This window comes from Macaca thibetana, chromosome 7 (genome assembly GCF_024542745.1).
Source record: "Macaca thibetana thibetana isolate TM-01 chromosome 7, ASM2454274v1, whole genome shotgun sequence".
NCBI classification, from domain to species: domain Eukaryota; kingdom Metazoa; phylum Chordata; class Mammalia; order Primates; family Cercopithecidae; genus Macaca; species Macaca thibetana.
Genome location: NC_065584.1, coordinates 43,031,706 through 43,053,455, shown reverse-complemented (window position 1 = coordinate 43,053,455; position 21,750 = coordinate 43,031,706). Strand labels below are relative to the sequence as shown.

At 52.2% G+C, this 21,750-nt stretch overlaps 3 protein-coding genes across 6 annotated transcripts in view; all 3 read left to right on the top strand.

The window, feature by feature from the left end:
- Positions 1 to 21,750, top strand: part of CHURC1 (churchill domain containing 1) — a 476,524-nt gene that overhangs the window by 248,579 nt on the left and 206,195 nt on the right. The window lies entirely within an intron of this gene.
- The window catches only part of PLEKHG3 (pleckstrin homology and RhoGEF domain containing G3), a 42,387-nt gene that overhangs the window by 13,209 nt on the left and 7,428 nt on the right, over positions 1 to 21,750 (top strand). For 2 of the 4 annotated variants that reach the window (XM_050799244.1, XM_050799245.1), the window contains exons 2-13: positions 12,568 to 12,957; positions 13,981 to 14,078; positions 15,202 to 15,271; positions 15,602 to 15,648; positions 15,759 to 15,909; positions 15,998 to 16,129; positions 16,321 to 16,503; positions 16,670 to 16,762; positions 17,037 to 17,123; positions 17,351 to 17,384; positions 17,727 to 17,825; positions 21,705 to 21,743. In XM_050799244.1, coding sequence (XP_050655201.1) covers positions 12,607 to 12,957; positions 13,981 to 14,078; positions 15,202 to 15,271; positions 15,602 to 15,648; positions 15,759 to 15,909; positions 15,998 to 16,129; positions 16,321 to 16,503; positions 16,670 to 16,762; positions 17,037 to 17,123; positions 17,351 to 17,384; positions 17,727 to 17,825; positions 21,705 to 21,743 — 1,384 coding nt within the window. In that variant the 5' untranslated portion in view covers positions 12,568 to 12,606. Of the gene's footprint in view, positions 1 to 176; positions 561 to 12,567; positions 12,958 to 13,980; positions 14,079 to 15,201; positions 15,272 to 15,601; positions 15,649 to 15,758; positions 15,910 to 15,997; positions 16,130 to 16,320; positions 16,504 to 16,669; positions 16,763 to 17,036; positions 17,124 to 17,350; positions 17,385 to 17,726; positions 17,826 to 21,704; positions 21,744 to 21,750 lie in introns of those variants that run through there. The other 2 variants (XM_050799242.1, XM_050799243.1) reach the window with 2 other exon arrangements.
- LOC126959764 (peptidyl-prolyl cis-trans isomerase A-like) overlaps positions 6,286 to 21,750 on the top strand; it is a 399,629-nt gene continuing 384,164 nt past the window's right edge. The window contains exon 1 of the mRNA XM_050799292.1: positions 6,286 to 6,291. The gene's annotated coding sequence lies outside the window, so the exon portion shown is untranslated. The remainder of the gene's footprint in view (positions 6,292 to 21,750) is intronic.

Sequence of the window (21,750 nt, the reverse complement as noted above, 5' to 3'; positions counted from 1 at the left end):
ATGGCCACCTGCCCATCCTCTCTGCCGCCACTATTGTGAGGGCAGAAGGGTTAATTATCTTTCAGCCTCGAGGGCCTGGGGTGGGGGAGGTGCTGCATAAACAGAGCATTGTTGTGCTGGTGAATGATCTGGCTTTGTTCTGGAGTCTTCAGTATGTGACTTCCTGCAGTTAGTATCCCCTGTGCTTAATTACTGGAGGTTTGTGCAGGTCCTCAGCCCTGTGGCCCTCACCTCCCAGGGCTGTGGCCTGGGTCTTTACCAGCGGGGACCTGCAGAATTGTGTCGGGAAGTTGCATTTCCTGAGCTAGGGCCCCCCAGCAATCAGGAATGAGAGAAATGCAGAAAGTATGACCCACACGCGGAACTGGTTCTGAATAGAACGTTTATTGACGAAGTTTTGCAGGAGGCGGCGGGCGCTTTAATTCCCGAGGCTGTTGGTGGCAGCTCACTGCTCACCCCAAGCCTGTTAACTGCTGGGCTGCCAGTGCTGGGGACAATGCGGCTGCCCGGCCCCTTGCCACCCTCGTGGTGCCCGGATGGGAGCCCTCCTGAGGAAAGTGGTAGGTACCCGGCTGGGGCCAGGCCAGGGGATAGGAATGGGGTGGGATGGGGACTCTTTCAACTCCGGGCCTCTAAGCCTTGCCTGACTTCCCCCAGGAAACCCAGCCAATCACAGGCGTTGGGGTAAAAGGCAGGTTTTTCCCTGTGGGTTAGACACTGAGGACCATAAAGGGAGCAGGTGTAGGTGAACTGCTTTTCTTAGTGAACTGTCATGTGGCTGGGTGACAGCAAGACAGTCCTTTTGGTTCTGCCGGGGGCTTCAGGGGGGCTTCTCATCTTGAACATTTGGAATTGGGTGGTTAGAGAAGGTCATGTAGGACCCTACACACACACACACACACACACACACAGACACACAGACACAACACACACACACACACACACATACACAAAAGCAGTTAATTTCCCACTTCTTCCTGATGTTTCCTTTTCCCAGAATCCACAGAGGGTGGTTGTTTTGGATCAAACCAAGCGGCAGCTGGTAGAGCAGTTGAAAGGAGGTTATTCCCCTGCCCTGTCTCCTCCCCGGTGGGCAGCAGACCCCGATCCTGACCCTGGTACCCACCATTTCATAGCTCTGAGCAGCAGGTGCGTGGAGGTCGGGGCAGATCGACCCCAAATCAAGGCCTCACTTTTCCAGGAGTAGAGGCTGCTTCCCGGGCCGTGTCTCTACACGTGTGCACCCCAGACTTGGGATTGGGTAATACTGCCCCACCGGTCTGAATTCTGGTCCATGTATCCTCCCAGCTGAGGCAGGAAGGTGCCCCTCCTCTACCCAGGAACTGGTTGGATGAGTTTCTTAGGCCTCTCTGGTGAGGTCCTTTAGAAGGGGAAGCGGGGAACACAGGGGAATGGGGGAAGGAGTTATGGGTGGAGAGGAGCCCCCTGGGCTCTGTAGGATAGGGGAAGTGTGTGAGGCCCTGCTGGCTGAAGGGCTGGCCGCCTTTGGGAATTTGCGTGTGTGTGTGTGTGTGTGTGTGTGTGTGTGTGTGTGTGTGTGTGTGTGTGTGTGTGTGTAAGAGTGCATAAGGTCTGCTTTGGAAAATCCACTTTCCTAACTTCTCTGGGTCAGGCACCAAGCCCAAGGTCAGAGCCCGGGGCAAAGAAAGGGGGTGTGTTGGAGCTCTTCTCTTGCTGTATCACCTTCGAAGAAGCAGCAAGGCCTGAGGGAGGGGGAAGGCCGGGTTGTCTACAGAACTTTCTGGGTCTGGACGCTTATGCTTGGGACTGGGAGGGGAGTTGTGTTTTAGGGAATTGCCCTGGCAGCCTTGCCTCCAAGCCACCATTCTGATGTGCTTGGGAAGGGAAAGTGAGAATTGGGGGAAGGAAAAAACCCTTGGGTAGTAAGATGCACACAAACTCCTCCCCAAGCCCAGTTGAGAGCTGCTAGCCTGAAATCCCACTGAGAGATTTCTTCCATTTAAGAACTGACATCTCAGTTTTCTAGAGTAGGTGTTCTCTTCCTGCTCCTACAGCAGTTAATTTAAATGTAGCTTCGTCTCTTCATGTATATATTGGGTCTCATTTCTTCCCACTTTACAAGGGTTGGAACGGGTCTCATTCTTCTTTTAGCCAATGTTCCCTCAATCTCTTGCTCCTCCTTAAAGCTGTCTCTGAACAGCCAGCACCTTCCTGGCTTCTGCATTCTTCTCGAACACTCCTTGGCTCTGGGACACCTGCAGCCACAGCCCATATCATGGTTTGGACCTTTTTAGGGCACATTCTTACACCTCGTCTCATGGAGCCCCATTTCCACGTGTCTTGGTAGTTGTTCTTCCAGACCTGGCTTGGATCTGTCCTTTCCCACAAAGCCACGTGGATTCCTTCCATCTGTCCTTGGCCTGCCTTGCAGCCTAGCCTCTTGTTGCCAGATGCCTGGGGTGTGGGGGTGGTCTGGGTCCTCTCAGGACTCAGCTGCTCTCTTGGCAGCAAATGCACTCAGATCTCTTCACCTGGCAAAAGCTTACTCATCATTTATGACTCCGCTAAGATGTCACCTCCTCCTAGAAAGCTTCCTGGTCCCCCAAGTAGCACTAGCTACTCCTTCTTCTGTTAGCACAGTTATTTATTCATGCTTTTGTACTAGGACTCAAGGCATTGTTTTGTGAATACTCTGTTTATGTGGCCATTTTTCCTTCTGAAGTTCAAGTTCTTCAAAGACAGGGACAATGTATTTTTCATGTCATATCTCCAGGGCCTTGCATTCATGTTCAGGAGTGTTGAATGAGTTCCCAAACTGGAGACAGTCTTGAACTCCCATACTGCTCACAACTGGATTCTCTCCCTCCTTTTCTTACAGATGCCTTGTCTTGTTTTGCGTTGTCTTGTTTTGCCTTATAGCATATAAGCTCTGAAAAGTGGGGTCTGTGTGTGACTTGTCCTAACTGCAGGGCTGCCATGTGTCTTTGTGCACAGTAGGTGCTTGGTAAACAGCTTAGGTCGGAACATTACTAGGGTTATCTTCAAATCAGAGAGAGATTGAGTCACAAAGAGCCCGCTGACTTGCTCCTGATCATGCAGTGGCTAGGCAGAGCTAGGGTAGTTTGGAGGAATGCTGTCTGTAGTCCCCAGGCTCTTTCTTTTTTTTTTTTTTTTTGAGACGGAGTCTCGCTGTGTCACCCAGGCTGGAGTGCAGTGGCGCGATCTCGGCTCACTGCAAGCTCCGCCTCCCGGGTTTACGCCATTCTCCTGCGTCAGCCTCCGAGTAGCTGGGACTACAGGCGCCCGCCACCACGCCCGGCTAGTTTTTTGTATTTTTAGTAGAGACGGGGTTTCACTATGTTAGCCAGGATGGTCTCGATCTCCTGACTTCGTGATCCACCCGCCTCGGCCTCCCAAAGTACTGGGATTACAGGCTTGAGCCACCGCGCCCGGCCCCCAGGCTCTTTCATACACATTCTTCTGCTTTTCCTTTTTTTGATATTCCTCGTGACTTAGGAATGGGTCTGCACTGGAGCCCTTCCCAGTACCTTGCTGTTTTGTCTTATGCCTTTTTTTTTGTTTTTTTTGTTTTTTTTTTTTTTTTTTTTTGTTTTTTTTTTTTTTTTTTTTTTTTTTTTTTTTTTTTTTTTTTTTTTTTTTTTTTTTTTTTTTTTTTTTTTTTTTTTTTTTTTTTTTTTTTTTTTTTTTTTTTTTTTTTTGTTTTTTTTTTTTTTTTTTTTTTTTTTTTTTTTTTTTTTTTTTTTTTTTGTTTTTTTTTTTTTTTTTTTATTTTTGTTTTTTTTTTTTTTTTTTTTTTTTTTTTTTCTGGCCCTCCCAGATGTCTACCCTGCAGATGGGTTTAAAACCCAGGCACCAGTGTCAAGGATGGTTTTTGTTAATCACTTATTTGTGCTTTTGCTCTCTGAAGTTGCCTTAACTTCTGCTCTTGCTCAGGCCTGCGGTGCCCCCTGGCCCTGTTCCTCTCCAGCTCCTGGTAGTACATGCCGTCTCTCTGTGTGGATCCCTGAGGAATGCGCCCTGTCTGCTATAGCGGCGGGATTTGGACTCACTTAATACTTCATTTCTTGGCTTGACCTCCTGTTGGGTATGGGTGTCAGGCTACTTTTCCTTTCCAGCTGAACTGCTGTGTGTCTGCCCTTAGAAGATCATGGTCTGTATTGATGTTGAGATCATAGAAGATGGATAAACACATGGGTGGTAGGGGAAGGTTAGGTCCTGGTTCACCAAGTTTAACTTGTATCATTATTATTAATTTGAGATGTGGGTCAAACATTGTAGGTACAAGGCAGGAAAATCTCATTGTCTTGATACTTGCAGAACAAAGTGATTTATCCGTTATCATCATCACCACCACCACCACCGTTCTCAGTGGGCTTACTGTGTGTCAGATGTACGGGTTACTTACTTGTATCATCTCAACCCTGGAGACAACCCAGTCCGGTTGGCACTATTACTGTGCCTATTTTCCTGATGAGGAACTTGAAGCTTGGTGAGGTGAAGTGACTTGCCCAAGGCCACATACATCCAGGAAAAGTGGAGGGCCTGGAATTCAGACAGGGTCTGCCTGACTCCAGAGCCAGTGGATGAGTTTACCGCATTTGACCTCTGTGGGCACCACTGCATCTGTGCATATTTTCTTTTCTGCCGAGAAAGCAGAGGGACCCAATGGGGCCCCTCCACACCCACTCGGTTCCCAGTGAGATTCTCCAGTGCCTTTGAACCTGAGGCAGTAGTAAAATACAGCTTCCTCCTACCCGCCCACCCCACTGCAGCCTAGAGGCCTCGAAACAAGCAGCCCCTGAAATGGGGATGAGGCCAGAAAGATGGCGAATTTGCAGGGCTGGGTTCTTGAACTTTGCTGGTAAGTAGCAGTGGTTCTGTGAGCCTTTTTGACCTCAAGATGAGAGAGGTGGGGCCTCTGGGAACTTTGGATCTGTCTGTGATTTCCAGGGGGTAATTTCTAGTAACACCTTTTAGGGCTTTCTTTGGCTGTTCCATTTTTGGGGCACATTGCATAGTGACAAGTTGTGCTGGCAGCCAAGTGACCTCTACCCTGGCTGTGAACAAGAGCAATTTATAATAAACAATAATTTCCCCCATTTGGCTTTAGCAGATGTTTACATGAAACTTCCTGGGACATTTGCAGGGAGACCAGGTCATCATAGCCCCTTTTCTAAACTTGGCCACTTTCCCCTTCCTCTCAGTCTCTTGTGGCTGGTCACCTAGTATGTAGCCCAGCGGGGCAGCTGTGCCATGCTGTAGCTCCCTGTCTGGGGCCAAGTAGGATGGGACTACCAGGGTGAATGAGCAGTCACCAATCCTGGCGCTTCTTGGTTGATCGGAAACTTGCTGGCAGTGACTAATGTGGAGACTCATTAGACTAGGAGGAACTGGCTTTGGTCTTGACCTCACCCACTGTTTACCTTTCTCTTGACTGTGTGAGTGGTGAGCTCATCCAGGCACCATCTCACAGTTCTTCCAGCAGGCATTTATTGAACACCTGATGTGCCTTGCTCTCTGGGGCCGAAGGGAAGGTATGGGAAAGAAGGCCCAGCCCCCTGGGTTTTACTGTATCGGCCAGAAGAGATGCATGTACATATCAAGCCCCAAGACCAATGCTTTAAGTGATACTCAGGGTGTTTCGAGTTCAGAGGAGTACATTACTTCCTTATTGCCACTGTAACAAATTCTGCAATCTTAGTGGCTTAAATCAACACACATTTGTTGTCTTAAAGTTCTGGAGATGAGAAGTCAGACTGGGTTTGCATGGCCGGGTTCCTTCTGCAGGATCCAGGGCAGAATTTGTTTCCTTGCCCTTCCTAGCTTCCCAGGCTGCCCATATCCTTGGCTTGTGGCCCCTTCCTCCACCTTCAAAGCCAGCAGTGTAGCATCTTCCAGTCTCCTTCTCTCTGTCCCTCTGCTTTTATTGTGAAACTTCTGTCTGACCCTGACTCCTGCCGAATTCCCCTTATGAAGACCCTTATGTTCCCATCAGACCCACCCGGCCAATCCAGGATAATCTCCCATCTTAAGACCCTTGATTTGATCACATCTGCCTTCTATGTCCCTTTTGCCATATAAGGTGGCATTCATAGGTTGAGGGTCAGGCTGTAGATATCCTTGGGTGGGGGCGTGATTCAGCTGACAGTAGTGTGTCTGTTGGGAAATGGTTGAGGAGGCCTTTCTGAAGGAGGTGATTGCTAAATGTGTACAGGCAGAGGGTCTGGGGACACATTCCACGTTTGAGAGACAACATGGGCACATGCTGGGGAGGTGGGGACAGGGGGTGTGGATGAACAGCCCTCCCTCTGAGCAAGGTGCCCGGCTTTCCTTTCCTTCCAAGGCCAGGCCGAGGGAACTTTCTGGACTTCAGTTGCAGGCCTAGACTTTCTCCTGGAGTCCATGTGGGAGGGCCTCTCTGGCACCACACAGTCCTTTTCCTTCCTGGCAGCTGTGGTCCTGCTGCAGGGACCCAGCCAGACTGCATGGGCCCTGCTGCTCTTAGGTGGTGGGAAAATGCATTCCCGAGGGAAAATGAATTTGAGCCAGCTGGGCTGGGTTTGGGTGGCCCAGAAACCTTGGTCACACTGTTGGCACAGCCTCTGCAGGCAGTCACGTTGCTCACATGCACACAAAGTCACTCCCCGGGGAGCCTTCTCTTGAGCTTTATTAGGGTGCTCAGGGCTGCTGAATCTCCAGGAGGGAAGGGAGGGGTCAGAGTGAGGAAGCTGCTGGGAAAAGGGGCAAGGGTCCCCTAGGAGGAGGTCCTCCTCTCCCCCAGGAGAGCCCCCAGGGTGCGGGGAGCAATGGGAACAGACAGGCAAGAGCTGGGCCTCTGGGGACAGTTTGGGAGCAGGGTGGCCCAGAGTGGTGCCGAGCTGCTGGTAAGAGCACAGCGGAGGGATTTCACCGTCTTAGTTGAGATCGTAATTGAGAGAGATCTCTCTCTGGAAGTTCACATTGCTTCCACACTGTTTTTTCTGGAAAAGTTCTAGCTTTTCTCCATTGCTTCCTTCTGGCACCCTTTTTGAAGAGATTCCGAAAGTGCCGTCGTGGGGATTGTTTTGGGGAAGGACAAAAGCTGCTGGGCCACCCTGGCTTTGAGAGCCCTTGGAATGTTTAGCAGATGATGTAGTTGAGGGATGAAGGCCACACAGGAGGGCTGTGCCATCGCCATCCCTGAGTGAGGACTTCCTTTTTTTTGTTTTTGAGATGGAGTTTCACTCTTGTTGCCTAGGCTGGAGTGCAGTGGTGCCATCTCGGCTCCCTGCAACCTCCCGGGTTCGAGCAATTCTCCGGCCTCAGCCTCCTGAGTAGCTGGGATTATCGCTGCATGCCACCACACCTGGCTAAGTTTTGTATTTTTTAGTAGAGATGGGATTTCCTCATATTGGTCAGGCTGCTCTCGAACTCCTGACCAAAGATGATCCGCCCCCCTCGGCCTCCCAAAGCGCTGGGATTACAGGCGTGAGCCATTGCGCCTGGCCACGAGGACTTTCCCTGTGTGCAGGTGTCGTGTGGATTCCTCCCAGACTGGGGCCTTTGGAGCAGCTGCCCCTGGGGACCCGCCTCGCTCCTTTTCTGCCTGGCTCCAAAGCAGCTGTGGTGCGGTGTAGCTTCTGATTCTTGAGTGTGGGATGAAGGACGGTGGACGAAACGATGACATCAGCCTCTCTGAACCAGAATGTTTTCTGTGGAGTCTCTCGTGTGCCCACCAGAGGGTTCACCCCCAAGTGTCCTTTTCCCCTCTCCTGCCTTGTCCTCACCTCACTGACCTGGGAGGGAGAGCCAGTGGGAGTGGGCTGACTCCTGGGCATTCCCCAGGACCAGAGACACAGAGTTCCAGAAGGCTCCGCGTGACCCTGTGGGATGGGGGAGGAGCAGGGTCCCATTGCCTCAGTGACAGGAGGCCTGAGGACAGAACACTGAGGCTGTTGCGGGTCAGGAGGGTGCGCCTTTTTTCTCCTTGTTCGGTCAGAATGGGGCATGGTGCTGAGGCGTAGTGGGGAGGGGAAGGATGTGGCTTCAGTCTACTGTGCTGGGAATCCAGGGGCCTGCTGCAGCCTGCCTGCCTCTGCACCTGCAATATTCAGGGACGCTCCTTCAGAGGACAGGTGTGGGTGGAGGAAGGGTGTGGTTTAGGCTTAAATTTAAAGAAAAAAAAGAAACCTCTCTCTCTCCCCCTCGATCCTTAAAGGTGTATGTCTGGGCTGCTTCTTAGGCCCATCAAAAAGAAAGCTTGGCTGGGTATGGTGGCTCATACCTGTTAATCCCAGCACTTTAGGAGGCTGAGGCAGGAGGATCGCTTGAGGTCAAGGCTGCAATGAGCTGTGATTGCACCACTGCACTCCAGCCTGGGTGACAGAGGGAGACCCTGTTTCAAAAAAAGAGAAAAGTCTTTGGGGACCTGATCAAAGAAGGCTTCACAAGTATAGGACTTGAGAGAGTTTTCAGTTTTCATTTTTTTCTTTTTTTTTTTGAGATGGAGTCTTGTGCTGTCACCCAGGCTGGAGTAGAATGGTATGATCTCAGCTCACTGAAACATCTGCCTTCCAGGTTCAAGCGATTTTTCTGCCTTAGCCCCCCAAGTAGCTGGGATTACAGGTGCCTGCCACTATGCCTGGCTAATTTTTGTATTTTTGTTAGAGACGGGATTTCACCATGTTGGCCTGGCCAGTCTCGAACTCCTGACCAAAGGTGATCCGCCCACCTCGGCCTCCCAAAGTGCTGGGATTACAGGCGTGAGCCACCATGCCCGGCTGAGAAAGTGAGTTTTCTAGAAGACTGATTGACTGATTGATGACTGACTGGATTGATTCATGTTGCAGGATGGAAGAGGTCACGGCTGGGGCATACTTAGGATAACTGGATGTGGTATGTGGTAGGACGGGGTAGGTGTGGGTACCTGGTTGGAGGGTTTGGCTGCTGTCTGCCTCATCACCTCCTTCTCTGGCCTCCTACTTCCCTAGCAGACAGGGTCTTCTAGGATGTGTTCTAGGATGTGTTCTAGGAAGACCTGAGTTCTCATCCTGGCTTGGGGGAATCTTATTGTATGGAGTGATGCTCTTCAGGTAGGAAGGAAAGGCTGGCTCCCATCCAGGGAGGCACTTTAGCTGTCTCTGTGGGAGTCTGAGCTACACACACATAATGGTTCCAATCCGGTCTCTTAGGGCCAGAATGCACTCCAGCTAAGTGTGATGCACTCAGAATGCACTCCAATTGAATGCGATGCCTCTTATCCATCACCATCAAACGGTGCCTCCTGACAGTCTGTACTGGTGTCCTGCTTTGTACTCAGTGCCTCATTTGTTCTTCAGCCCTCCCTTTCTTGGGCTCTTGGTTCCTTTCCAGCAAGTCCTCCTGCCCAGGAGAGAGAGCCTGGTGATCGTGGGTTTCCTGGTCACTACAGGGCTTCTCTCATCATCCAAGAAATTTATAGTCCAATCCTGGTGACCTTATGCTTTCTTCCTTTTCCTTTCTGCTTACCCATGACCTACGATCCTTTGACTGGGGATCTGTATTTTACCATGTTGTTCCAGCCAGAGAGTGAATTGCCAAAGGTCACATAGTAGCAGGTCCAAAAACTGCCCTAAGGAATTTTGACTAAGTCCTTCCGAGTGTCGTGTCATAAGCCCCAATCCTTCAGGTCTTCATATGTCCCCTGCAGCTTATGCTGAAGCAAAGCCATGGCAGCCAGGGCTGTGACCAGTCCTTTGCTTGTGGCCCTGGCTGGTGTGTAGTCCGTTAGGGAGGCAGTGGGCAGGAGAGCATAAACTCTGGAGCTTCAGTGCCTGAGTTCAAGTCCAGGCTCTACCACTTACTACTTCTGTGGCCTCAGTGCCTGCATGTATAAAATGAGGGTAGTCATAGAACCCTCTGGAGTTGTTGCAAGGGGTTAGTCACTTTAATATGTACATAGCGCTTAGAGCATTTTAGCAGTTGGCTGTTATGCTTTGTTTTAGCCTTAGGAGGATTTGGGATACAGGTACTATTTTCAGAGTATGAGCTTAGTTTGCAGACAGGTAGCCTATGATCAATCAGAGAGAAAACTTCTCCAAGTAGAAAAGCCCTATTAGTTTCTGGGTTTGAAGTGTGCTTATGTTGCTATCCTCTTGTAGTGGAGTCCCCAAAGAGGGACCCTCAGAAGGTCCCTTTTGGAGACAGATCTCCCGAACTGTGTGTGTGTTGGGGTAGGGTTGGGACTGTGAGTAATCTTTTGCTTAAGGCTGTGAACTGGCTGGCTGTGAAATCCATTGGGAGTGGGGCTGTTTCCATTTAGCTTCCCCAGAGAAGCTGACTGACCCCAGATGTGACCTGGGAAAGGTCTTAGGCCGTAAATCCCTGCCCCTTTGTTCCCTGCTGGGATGGTGGTGGGTGGTTGGGTGGGGTGCCTGACTGCACTGTGCTTCGAAGGACATCAGCATGCCACAGGGCTGGGGGTTAAGGGCTGGGGCGGAGCTTGGGTTTTTGTCTGTCAGTGCTGGAATGACATGGTGTTGCCCTGCCTGCTGGTTCTGTAAAAGGCATAGCTGAGGAATTGTAAAGGCCCTTTTGAGGAGGGAGGAAAAAGCAGCAGCCCTACAATTCCCAAGGGGCTCTCCTCTGAGCCGCTCAAAGAGCTTTACCAAAATGATCCTGCTAATTAGCTCTCCTGGCATTGCATTGCACCATGGAGGGGAGCACTGGGCTGCCACTGAGTCCCCATCTGCAAGTCAAGAGGCTCAGACAGAGCACCTTGGAGGTGACCCCCTCCAGTGAGACCCAGTGACAAAGTGCTGTGCTCCAGAGCGCCCCGGCCAGGTTAGCGGCGGGTGGTAAGTAGGTCTTGAGGCGCTTGATCTGTACCTCAGTAAAAGCATCAATTTGTTCACCATTGTTGTTCATTTGTTAAATTGGCCCTTAAGACCCCTGCTCTTTAGTAACTAATGGTGTATGGCAGAGGGTCTCAAACTAGTCACACTTTGTCAGGCGAGTGCTACAATAGGAGAAACCTGGGAGGTAGTAAGAGAACACAGAAAGAGTTCCCTAGATTTGGGGGATATTGGAAGGTTCCTGGAGGGGGCGGTTTCTAATCGGAGACCTAAAGATTGGATGTAAATTACATAGGTTGGGGAATGGTACCGTATGGAGTGGATGGAGAAGAGAGAACGCTGAAGCAGAGAGAACATTTGCAAAAGCCTGAGACCCAGGGGTGTTGGTTTACGGGTTGAGGCAGAGGCACAGAAAACCACGGGCCAGTGCCAAGGGTTCCCAGAGTAACGGCAGCTTCTAGATTCTTCTCCTTGTGGCTCAAGCCTCTGCCCTTTGGTCATGTCTGTGGTCTAGTCGCTTCTGAGCCCTAGAGCCAGGGGTAGAAGACCTGGGTCAGTAGGGGTGAGAGGGATGCCCAGGAACTTACTGTTTTCCTGTGAAATAGCAATGAAATGTGTACTCTGGAAAGTGGCATTGGTGAGCTCTATGGCGTGGGCATGGGTGTTGCATGGGTGTCCCTGTCCTTCCCGAAGGCTACAGCCTGAAGTAGTCTGCCCACTCCACCCTTCCTTCCCCCGGCTGCTCCAGGTGGGCCTGCCTGTGAGCCACACCATCTGCTTAGGGAATAAAGTCCACCTGAGGCTGTGTTTGCCTCACCTGGGTGCCGTTTACTGCTTTCTCTGCTGCCCCCACCCAGCTGTGCCAAGGGGAGCTTACAGAGACTCACTGATGGCTCAGCCCTGGGGAATTTCCTGGGGCCTGGATGAGTCAGAGGCAGCCTGTACCAGGTGCTGGGGTGGGGCTGCGGAGTGGGGGGATAATGCTGGCTCAGCCAGTCAGTATCCAGAAAGTTTCAGGTTCGTGGTGAAGCCACCGGTGCCCCTGAGGTTTTGCAGTCCTAGGAGAATATTATCCCTGGTATGTGTCTTAACACTGTAAGAAGCAGATCTTTGCCCATCCCTGTACAGTGAGTGACCCCAGCACACGCTACATACAGGTGGGCACTTGGGAAGTTCCTCTTGACAATTGCCATTGTCATCACTATATTCATGGCGTGTGGAGCACGTACCCTGTGCCAGGCATCATGCTCAGAGCTTTACGAACAGCAGGTGGCGTCATCCGGGAGGACAAGCCATGGGGTAGGCTGTATCTATCCTCATTTTACAGGTGAGGAGCTGAGGCTCTGAGGCACTAAGTACTGTGCCTCAGCAGTGGAGCTGGGCTATGAATTCCTCAGAGGGTACCTGGACCACTGTGCTGGCAGGTGGACTTGGGCACCCTCATCAATGCTCATAGAGTCGGAGAGCAGGGCCCTTCTTGGGATTCAGTTTTGTTTTGTTAATTGTGTTAAATGTAAACACACATAACATAAAATTGACCATCTTCACCATTTTAAGTGTACAGTTCATTGATATCATTGTGCAACCGTCATCACCATCTATCCACAGAACCTTTTCATCTTCTAAAACTGAACTCTGGACCCACTAAACAATACCTTCCCACCCTGCTTGCCGTCACCCCTGGCAGCTGTCCCTCTGTTCTGTTTCTGTGGGCATTCAAAGGTTGACCCTTCATCTGTCTGTCTTGCTGCAGAATCTCCCTGGGGTGCCCTCCCCAGGCAGCAATGCCAGGATGCCCGTGTCCACCTCCCTCCACCAGGATGGCAGCCAGGAGCGGCCGGTGAGCCTGACCTCTACCACCTCCTCGTCGGGCTCCTCCCGTGACAGTCGCAGTGCCATGGAGGAGCCCAGTGGCTCCGAGGCTCCCTCTGAGAATGGGGCAGGCTCCCCAAGAGACCGGCATCTCCCCAATAGCAACAACAACTCCAGCAGCTGGTTGAACGTGAAGGGGCCCCTCTCCCCATTCAACAGCCGGGCGGCGGCGGGGTCTGCGCACCACAAGCTCAGCTACCTGGGCCGAGTGGTGCGGGAGATCGTGGAGACAGAGCGCATGTATGTGCAGGACCTGCGCAGCATCGTGGAGGTGCGTGCCGGGGGCCCTGTGGCACAGCGTTCTAGCGGAAGCCTGTTTCACCCTGGGAGAGAAGCTCTCGAAAGACCCGCTTCCCATGAAGTAGTTGGAGGACTCGGGTCTCCCACCCTCCTTGACTGCATGGTGAAAACTGTTGACCCCTCAGGCTTCCTTAGGACCTTGGGCCGGATCAGTAGCTTGGGCTGGCAGGAGTGAGCATCATTGACAGGGAGGATGGGTCCCCAGCCTGCCTGGGAAGATGGCTCTAGAAAGCCTGTGCCACAGAGACCAAATGCAGTGAAGACGTGGGCTCTGGGCCTGGCCCCACGCATCCCCTGCCCTATTGTTGCCTGGCTGTGTGGAGCCTCAGGTTCCTCCTCTGTAAGAGGAAGCCACACCTACCTTGCAGGGCTACTGTAGGTGAAGGACATGGAAGGGCAGCTGTGTGGCTGCCACTGAGGAAGCCCTCTGCTCCACTGGCTCGGGGTGTGGATTAGTTTCCTAGGGCTGCCTTAACAAATGACCGCACACTGAGTGGCTTAAAACAGCAAATGTATTCTCACTCAGTTCAGGAGGCCAGAAGTCCAAAATCAAGGCACTGGCCGGGTTGGCTCCCCCCAGAGCCTCTGAGTGAGTAGTTCTGTGCCTGTCATCCAGCTTCCTGGGTCCTGGCAGTCTTTGAGATCATTGGCCTGGGGATGCGGCCCAGTACCTTCCCATCACCACCTTCTTTGTGTCTCTCTGTGTCCTCCCTCTCCTCTTATAAGGACAGCAGCCACTGGATTTCGGGCCTACCCTAAATCCTATCTGAAGTCGTCTTGAAATCCTTAACTAATGGCATCCACAGAGACCTTATTTCCGAATAAAGTCACATTCGGGGTTCCAAGTGGACGTGAATTTTGGGGTGGACACTGTCTCACAGTAGGCAGTGTCTGTGAAGTGGTGTCCCAGCAGGGCCTAAACGAAGTGTGGCTAGGGAAGGTTGTGGGCAGGGTTGTGCTGGGGGCCAGGTTCTGAGCACCTCCCTCCACGCAGGACTACCTCTTGAAGATCATCGACACGCCCGGGCTGCTGAAGCCAGAACAGGTCAGCGCCCTCTTTGGGAACATAGAAAACATCTACGCACTGAACAGGTGTGTGAATGGGCCTGACACCATGTTCTGCCTGCGAGGCCCACCTCAGGGCCTAGGGAGGAAGCCTGGATGTCCCTGGACTCATGGGCCTGTGACATGTGGGCCTGGGGCCTGATCTCTGAGGACAGGGAAGGGTGGTCCATCTCTGTGCCCTGGGCTGATGTGCTTTCTCTCAAGGGCAGACAGGGAGGTAATTTGAGGGTATGTGCGTGTTGGGTCCAGCCTGGGCCGGCACCCCTCACGGGGCTGCTGGGCCCTTCCTTGCACACTGATTCTTTTCCCTGTGGGTGGCTTCTCTGTCCTTCTCATCTTCATTTTCCACTTGCACATCTCTTAATTTCTTATCCTCCTTCCCACGGACTCCAAGGGCTCCCTGGAGATGATCTGACCTGTTAGTGGATTGCACAACCCAGGCAAGACAGATGTGAGAGGCCAAACAAGGCCTGGCCAGGGGCTGTGTCAGGGCAAAGGGCGTGGGTCTGCTGCCTGGGACCACAGACTCCCCAGGGAAAGTGCGCTGCTCTGGAGGGTCAGAGCTTGAGGGAACAGCGGTGCTAGGACAGGAAGAATCGTATCCCAGGCCACTTAAGATGGGCAGTAAGCTGGAGAAGTCTGGAAGGGCAGGGTACAGGGAAGACTTAGACCAATGGTGAGGGGTTGGGAAAAGAGGAGGAGCACAGAGAGAGGAGGCAGGGAGCAGTGTTTCTAGGGGTGCCAGCACTCCCCTGTCTCTCCCCATGTCCCACATCCTGGGCGCCCTGGCTCCTTTGCTAGTTCCCGTTCTCTCTCCTTCGCCCTTTAATCCTCTGCTTTTGTGTGTTTGACTCCTTCTGCCTGCAGAGGAGCCGTGTCCCCTCCTGAGGTGGGTACGAGGGTCCCCTCTTCTTCTCCCGCTTGCTGAGCCTGTAGGTCTCCCTGACTTCCTGCTTTGTGGCTGCTTTGTGCTGGATACTTTCTGTGGTTGCTGCCTGGGGCAGGGCTCCCTCTGAGGCTAGAAGCCCCAGCTCTTTACCTTAACAACAGGGCTGGCTGTCAGTCAGGGTTTGGGAGGTTGGGGAGGGGACAGTGAGGGGCATTGTCCTCTGACTGCAGAGGGTACAGTGGCTGCTTTCCCCTCACCCAGCCAGCTCCTCAGAGACCTGGACAGCTGCAATAGTGACCCCGTGGCTGTGGCCAGCTGCTTTGTGGAAAGGGTAAGAAGGGCTGGGCCCTTGCCCCGTCCTACCTTGCTGAGAGCTCAGAGAGACAAGAACTCTGCCAGTGTAAGAGGAAATCTGAGTCCTGGGGATCCCTTTCCAGGGAAAGTGCTTGGTGCTGTGTCTTGAATGAGAAAGGTGTCCTGGGGGGAGCCTGGGCTGCTGGGTGGATGGGATGTCCTTGATAAATAGGTATAAAGATGGCTCTGTAGGCACTTGGGAACAGGGGACAGAGTATGCTCTGGGGGCCAGGGGCCTATCTAGTACCACCATCTTTACAGTCAAATGGGAATCTCCCTGAAATCACTATTTTTGATCTCTTCTTAGAGCCAAGAGTTTGATATCTACACCCAGTATTGCAACAATTACCCCAAGTGAGTAATTGGGGTGAGAGGGAAGGCAGAGCCATCTGGTGAGTCCAGAGCCCCCCACCTCCTCATCCAGGCCTTCTCCAGGTGGTGACTGGCCCTTCTCCCACTCTCAGCTCCGTGGCCGCCCTGACGGAATGCATGAGGGACAAGCAGCAGGCCAAGTTCTTTCGGGACCGGCAGGAGCTGCTGCAGCACTCACTGCCCTTGGGCTCCTACCTGCTGAAGCCGGTCCAGCGCATCCTCAAGTACCACCTGCTGCTGCAGGTAGCCCCTTGGTCCTCCCAGGCACCTGGGGCCTGGGGAGGGCAGGGCCTTCGAGTCAGGGGTACCTAAGCCTCTATCTTCTGCTCAGGAAATTGCCAAGCATTTTGATGAAGAAGAGGATGGCTTTGAGGTGGTGGAGGATGCCATTGACACCATGACCTGTGTGGCCTGGTACATCAACGACATGAAAAGGAGGCATGAGCATGCAGTCCGGCTCCAGGTGCTTGGGGGCTGGGGGGCTGGGGGAGGGGCAGGGCTGGGTGGGCCATGCTTCGGCTGGGAAGAAGGACTGTGGCCACCCTGCTGGGATGAGCTGGGTGGTGGCATTGGGGGAGCCTTTGTGGCAGGGTTTGCAGAGCCTCCGAAGGCCCCAGTGGCCTGACTGTAGGGGTTGGGGCCCCTCTGCTGCAGGAGATTCAGTCACTCCTCATCAACTGGAAGGGGCCTGACCTGACCACCTACGGGGAGCTTGTCCTGGAGGGCACGTTCCGCGTGCATCGAGTGCGCAATGAAAGGACCTTTTTCCTCTTTGACAAAACACTGCTTATCACCAAGAAGCGGGGCGATCACTTTGTCTACAAGGGCAACATCCCGGTAACCAGGCCCTGCCCTATCTCCGCCGTCTTCTCTCCTTCCCAAAGGATCTGGGCTCCCCTCCTTGTCTGCTTCTTGGGGCTCAGCACCACCCTTCTGAGATCACCCTCCCTGCTTCCCCAGGCTGTCAACCTTGTGCTTTACTGTCCTTTCCCTCTGGCCCTAGTGCTCCTCCCTGATGCTGATCGAAAGCACCAGAGACTCCCTGTGCTTCACTGTCACCCACTACAAGCACAGCAAGCAGCAGTACAGCATCCAGGTGAGGGGTCAGTGGGGCTCAGGGGCTAGGGAACAAGATGCCCAGGGACATCTGTGTGGAACTCCTGGCTCCTCCACCCACCTAGCTGCCCCAGCATCCCTGTAAGGCAGGGATCATTGCAGGCACTTCTTAGGGTCAAAGTGAGGAGTCAGGTTAACCTCAGAGTTCCCAGCATGGTCCCACTTTTTCTCCCTGGGCGGAAGCACTGTCCATGCTGGACAGCTTCAGGCCTGTAATGATAACCCCTGGGTCCCTTTCCCTTGGGTCCTCCCAGGCCAAGACAGTGGAGGAGAAACGGAACTGGACTCACCACATCAAGAGGCTCATCCTAGAGAACCACCATGCCACCATTCCCCAGAAGGTGAGTTCCCCCAGCTCTTGACAGCGGGCAGGGAGAATGTACTCCTCTGAGCCAGCTCTACAAGGTCCACTGGGGACTCACCTTCTGGATTTGGGCTCCACTGGACAGTGGATGTCAGTACAGCAGATGCCCCGGGCCTTGGTGCCGCACTGTGGGGTGTCCTCGTACAGCAACAGGGGAGGCTGGCACATAGTAAGGTAATAACCAGGTGCGTTTCCTTCTGTCAGGCCAAGGAAGCCATCTTGGAAATGGATTCCTATTGTAAGTGTGCTCTTTTCCGCCTGTTTTGTCCCTACTCATGGACATTGCTCAGTCAGGCTGCATCCTGGGGAAGCTTTACCTGATAATTTTATTCCAGGAGTAGGGAGGACGGGGGCCTCCTGTTAAGGGCTGGGGGGCGAACTATATGATTAAGGATGCTCTCCTGCTGAGCAGTGGCACTCTCAGTGCCTGAAGCTCCCAGCTGGAAGATGGAGGGAGCTCTGGAGGCTCCTGGCCCTGGAGCTGGGGGAGTGTAGAGGTCTGGCTGGGTATGGACCAGGTCTAGGGTAGGCCAAGGCCAACTGGAAACCAAAAGCTTGACTGTCTCTCTCCTGGATGCAGATCCCAATCGGTACCGCTACAGCCCAGAGCGGCTGAAGAAGGCTTGGTCCTCCCAGGATGAGGTGTCCACCCATGTGCGCCAGGGGCGCCGGCAGTCTGGTAAGAGAAGGACTGTGGAGGCAGGAGGCCTCTCCCTCACACCCTTTCCCAGGCTGGGGACCGTCTGCGGCAGTGTCCAGGGCTGTGTCTCTCACCTCTGCGGAAACCCTGGGAAAGGCTTGAGCAGGGCTGGACATACACCTGGGGCTCATCCTTTCCCTGTGCTGGTGCTACCCACACCACATGCCTCTGGGCCCTCGTTGCCTACCAGTTCTGGACAGCCCAGCTGTTTCTTACTTTTTTCTTTCTTTCTTTTTTTTTTTTTTGATGGACTCTTGCTCTGTCGCCCAGGCTGGAGTGCAGTGGCTCGATCTCAGCTCACTGCAACCTCTGCCTCCTGGGTTCAAGCAATTCTCCTGCCTCAGCTTCCCAAGTAGCTGGGACTACAAGGGTGTACCACCACACCCAGCTAATTTTTATATTTTTTAGTAGAGATGGGGTTTCACTATATGTTCGCCAGGCTAGTTTCGAACTCCTGGCCTCAGGTGATCCACCCGTCTCGGCCTCCCAAAGTACTGGGATTATAGGTGTGAGCCACTGCGCCTGTCCAGCCTACCTTTTTTAAGGCCCTAGGAATACTTGCTCACTTGGGTCTTGGCACCCCTTCTTAGCCCCCTGCCTCCTTTGCCTCTTGGGAATACCAACACCAAGTCATTCAGGAGTAACACTTGGACATCACAGATGGCCCCAGCCCAGTCCTGGAACAACCCAAGCAGAAGCAGGACCCGGGGAAAACGAGTTCAGTGGCACCAAACCCAGACAGGAAATATTTACTTTGAGTCTCAGGAAAAAGTTCCATTTTCCTCTCCTGAGTTTTCTTCCATTCCTGGACTTGCTAGGGTGTTCTTGGATTATTGGAATGAATCGTCTCTTTGAAAAGAGAAAAACCTTGCTTTTATTCTTAACTCTGTGGTGATGAGTGTGTGTATTTTCTACATTGGGTTTTTCGTTGCTATTTAGTGCGAGGCCCAAGGACAGCTCTGGCTTAAGCCAGGTGTCTGCCAAACATATACTCAAGGTGGGAGTTGGGGTGAGAATTGTCTAAGACCCCAGGAGAGAAAGATTCTAAAGTGACTGAGAGCAGTGTCCTGGCTTGGGTCCACAAGTGTGTTGGGTTTTCATTGGTGATGACCTGTGGGTCCCCTGAATGTGTGTGTGGATTGACATGTGGGCGTTAGCCTTCTAGAAGGTGGAGCAGTGGCTTATAGAAGGCTTTTGTGGTTTTATGTTGTTGGTATTGCTCTGGGTGGATCTTGAGCCCTAGGCCACCTTGCTATGGTTGCAAAAGTTTTATGGTTTTTATAGTTAAAAGCTCCCAATGGGGGTGTTGCTTTCTTCTCTCTAGCCCTCTTTATTTCCTTTCCTTTTCTTCTCCTGTAATTCTCTTCTTGTCCTCCTCAACTTGGTGTACCTTAAAATTTGAAGCTTCTAGCACATTGATGTGTTCAGAAAGTGATAATGTTGGTGGTAGTGATAGTAGCTGCCTCCTAATGTTAGCACCAAAACTTTAGCCATGGATGTACAACTCTTTGAATATACTTAAAGCCATTGAATTGTACACTCTAGGTGAATTGTATGTGAATAATATTTCAATAAAGCTGTTACAAGAAAACCCCCAAACTTTAGCTGTCCAAAGCACTCAGGAAATGAGCCATTTTAAAGAGCTGAAGTTTCCACATGGCTGAGATTTTTATCCTGTAAATACTAAGAGTCGCATTTTTTCAAAAAATATTTTTAAAATGTTTTAACTGTTATGAAATTCCCTCCCTCCCTCCCTCCCTTCCTTCTTGCTCTGTTGCCCAGGCTGGAGTGCAGTGGCACCATCTCTACTCACTGCAACCTCTGCCTCCTGGGTTCAAGTGATTCTCCTAAGTAGCTGGGATTACAGGCATGCGCCACCATGCCCAGCTTATTTTTTTTGTTGTTGTTGTATTTTTAGTAGAAACAGGGTTTCATCATGTTGGTTAGGCTGGTCTCAAACTCCTGACCTCAGGTGATCCGCCCACCTTGGCCTCCCAGAGTGCTGGGATTACAGATGTGAGCCACCCCACCCGACCAAAATAGACATCTTTCTAAAGCATGCTTTGTACTCTTGAATCTTTTAAAACAGAAGGTGGTGCCTGCCGTTGAACCTTTCCTTTTCTGGAGTTAATGCTACAGCGATCACTTAGGGTGTGTGAACTGCCAGATGCTTGAGGGGCCCCAGAGGCTGTGGGTTGCCATAGAGACAGCCTGCGTTTGACGTGTCGTGCCCTTCTTCACGGTTCTTCTGTAACACTGAAGTGTCTGTTTTCATTGGTCTAAGCATGTTTGTCTGTAGTAGCCCTTCTTCCCCTCCTGTCTGTTAGAAAGCGATCAATCAGGCCAGCCATTGTGGCTCACTCCTGTAATCCTAGCACCTTGGGAGGCCGAGGTGGGAGGATCACTTGAGGCCAGGAATTCAAGACCAACCTGGACAACATAGTGAGGCCTCGTCTCTACAAAATTAAAAAATTAGCTAGGCATGGTGGTGTTCACCTATAGTCCTAGCTACTCTGGAAGCTGAGGTGGGAGGATCACTTGAGCCTGGAAGGCAGAGGTTGCAATGAATGGATATCATGTCCCTGTACCCAGCCTGGATGACAGACGAGACCTTGTTGCAAAAAAAAAAAAAAAAACGAAAAAAAGAAAAAGAAATCAATCTGTTGAACTTGTGGGAACTGTAGACCACAAAAAGATCAGGAAAGTCACTGGGGAGGGACTTGGGCCACATCCAGACACTTTACTGCCTGGGCTCAGCCATCCACTCTGACTTCTTGAGGTCTTTTCTGCTTCTGCTTACCACTCAGTGAGCTGAGATGAGCTGACAAGTATATTCTGTGGATAATTAAGGTTTATTGTTTAAATTATATGTCACTTATTAAATATTCTTGATAAGTTTTAAAATGAAAGAATAGAACATTTTCTACTTTTCACTTTAAAAACAATTAGGCATTTACTTACATTGATACAGATAGTGTATGTACATTGTGTGTGTCAACAGAAAAGAGGTTCTTCAATAGGCCTGCCTGCTGAGGAACAGCAAGATACCTGGGTAGACTTTCCTTCTGACTTCAAGTGTGTAGCAAATCGTGGCGATCCCTGGGCCTCCCGCTTACCGCCACCTAGGCAAGGATATGGATAGGCGAAGGCCGAGGCTCTGTAGAACTGCACCTTGAGACAAGGTCCTCTTATTCCCGCCCTCCAGTCTCAGGTGTGTCCCCAAAAGGGCTGCTGGGGTACAAGGTGATGACACCATCGGCCTAATGGATGTGTTTTGTATCCTGTCCCCAGAGCCTGGTCACTCTCCGTACAGCCGGGCAACTCTCCCCAGCGGGCAGCGAGGCTTCATGGTGCCAGGCCTTAAGGGCCGTAGAAAGTCGGGTGTGACCTCTGCTTTCCGGCTGGGGTGCTGTGAGGGGCTTGGCAGTGGGTGTAGCTGATGCGCTGATACGCTCATTGCCAGGGAGGCAAGGGGCTTGAGGTGGAGCCAGCGGCCTCCAGAGATGTTGCTAGTTGGTCTGAAGGGGGCAGCATGGAACTCAGTCCCCTCCCTGTGGCTTCTGCATGAGGGCCCTGGGCCAGGTGTGCTAATGCATTGCATCATGGGTGGTACTGCTCCGGCAGGGCTGGCAGCCACAGCGGGGGTCCTGGAGATGGATGGGCCCGCCTCCCTGTCCGTAGGTGCAAGGGGCTTGGCGACACTGTGGAAGGCAGCCTCCCTGGGGTCTATGACTGTAGGGGGGCAAGCCAGAGTGGACTTTGAGCTGGTGATGGGCTGGTGGCGCTGTGAGCTTGGGACCCAGCCAGGCACGGCAGTTTCCTGGCCCGTGCTGACTCTGCCCATGCTTTCCTCCTCAGAGCCAACCAAACACCTGCTCAGGCAACTCAACGAGAAAGGTGAGTG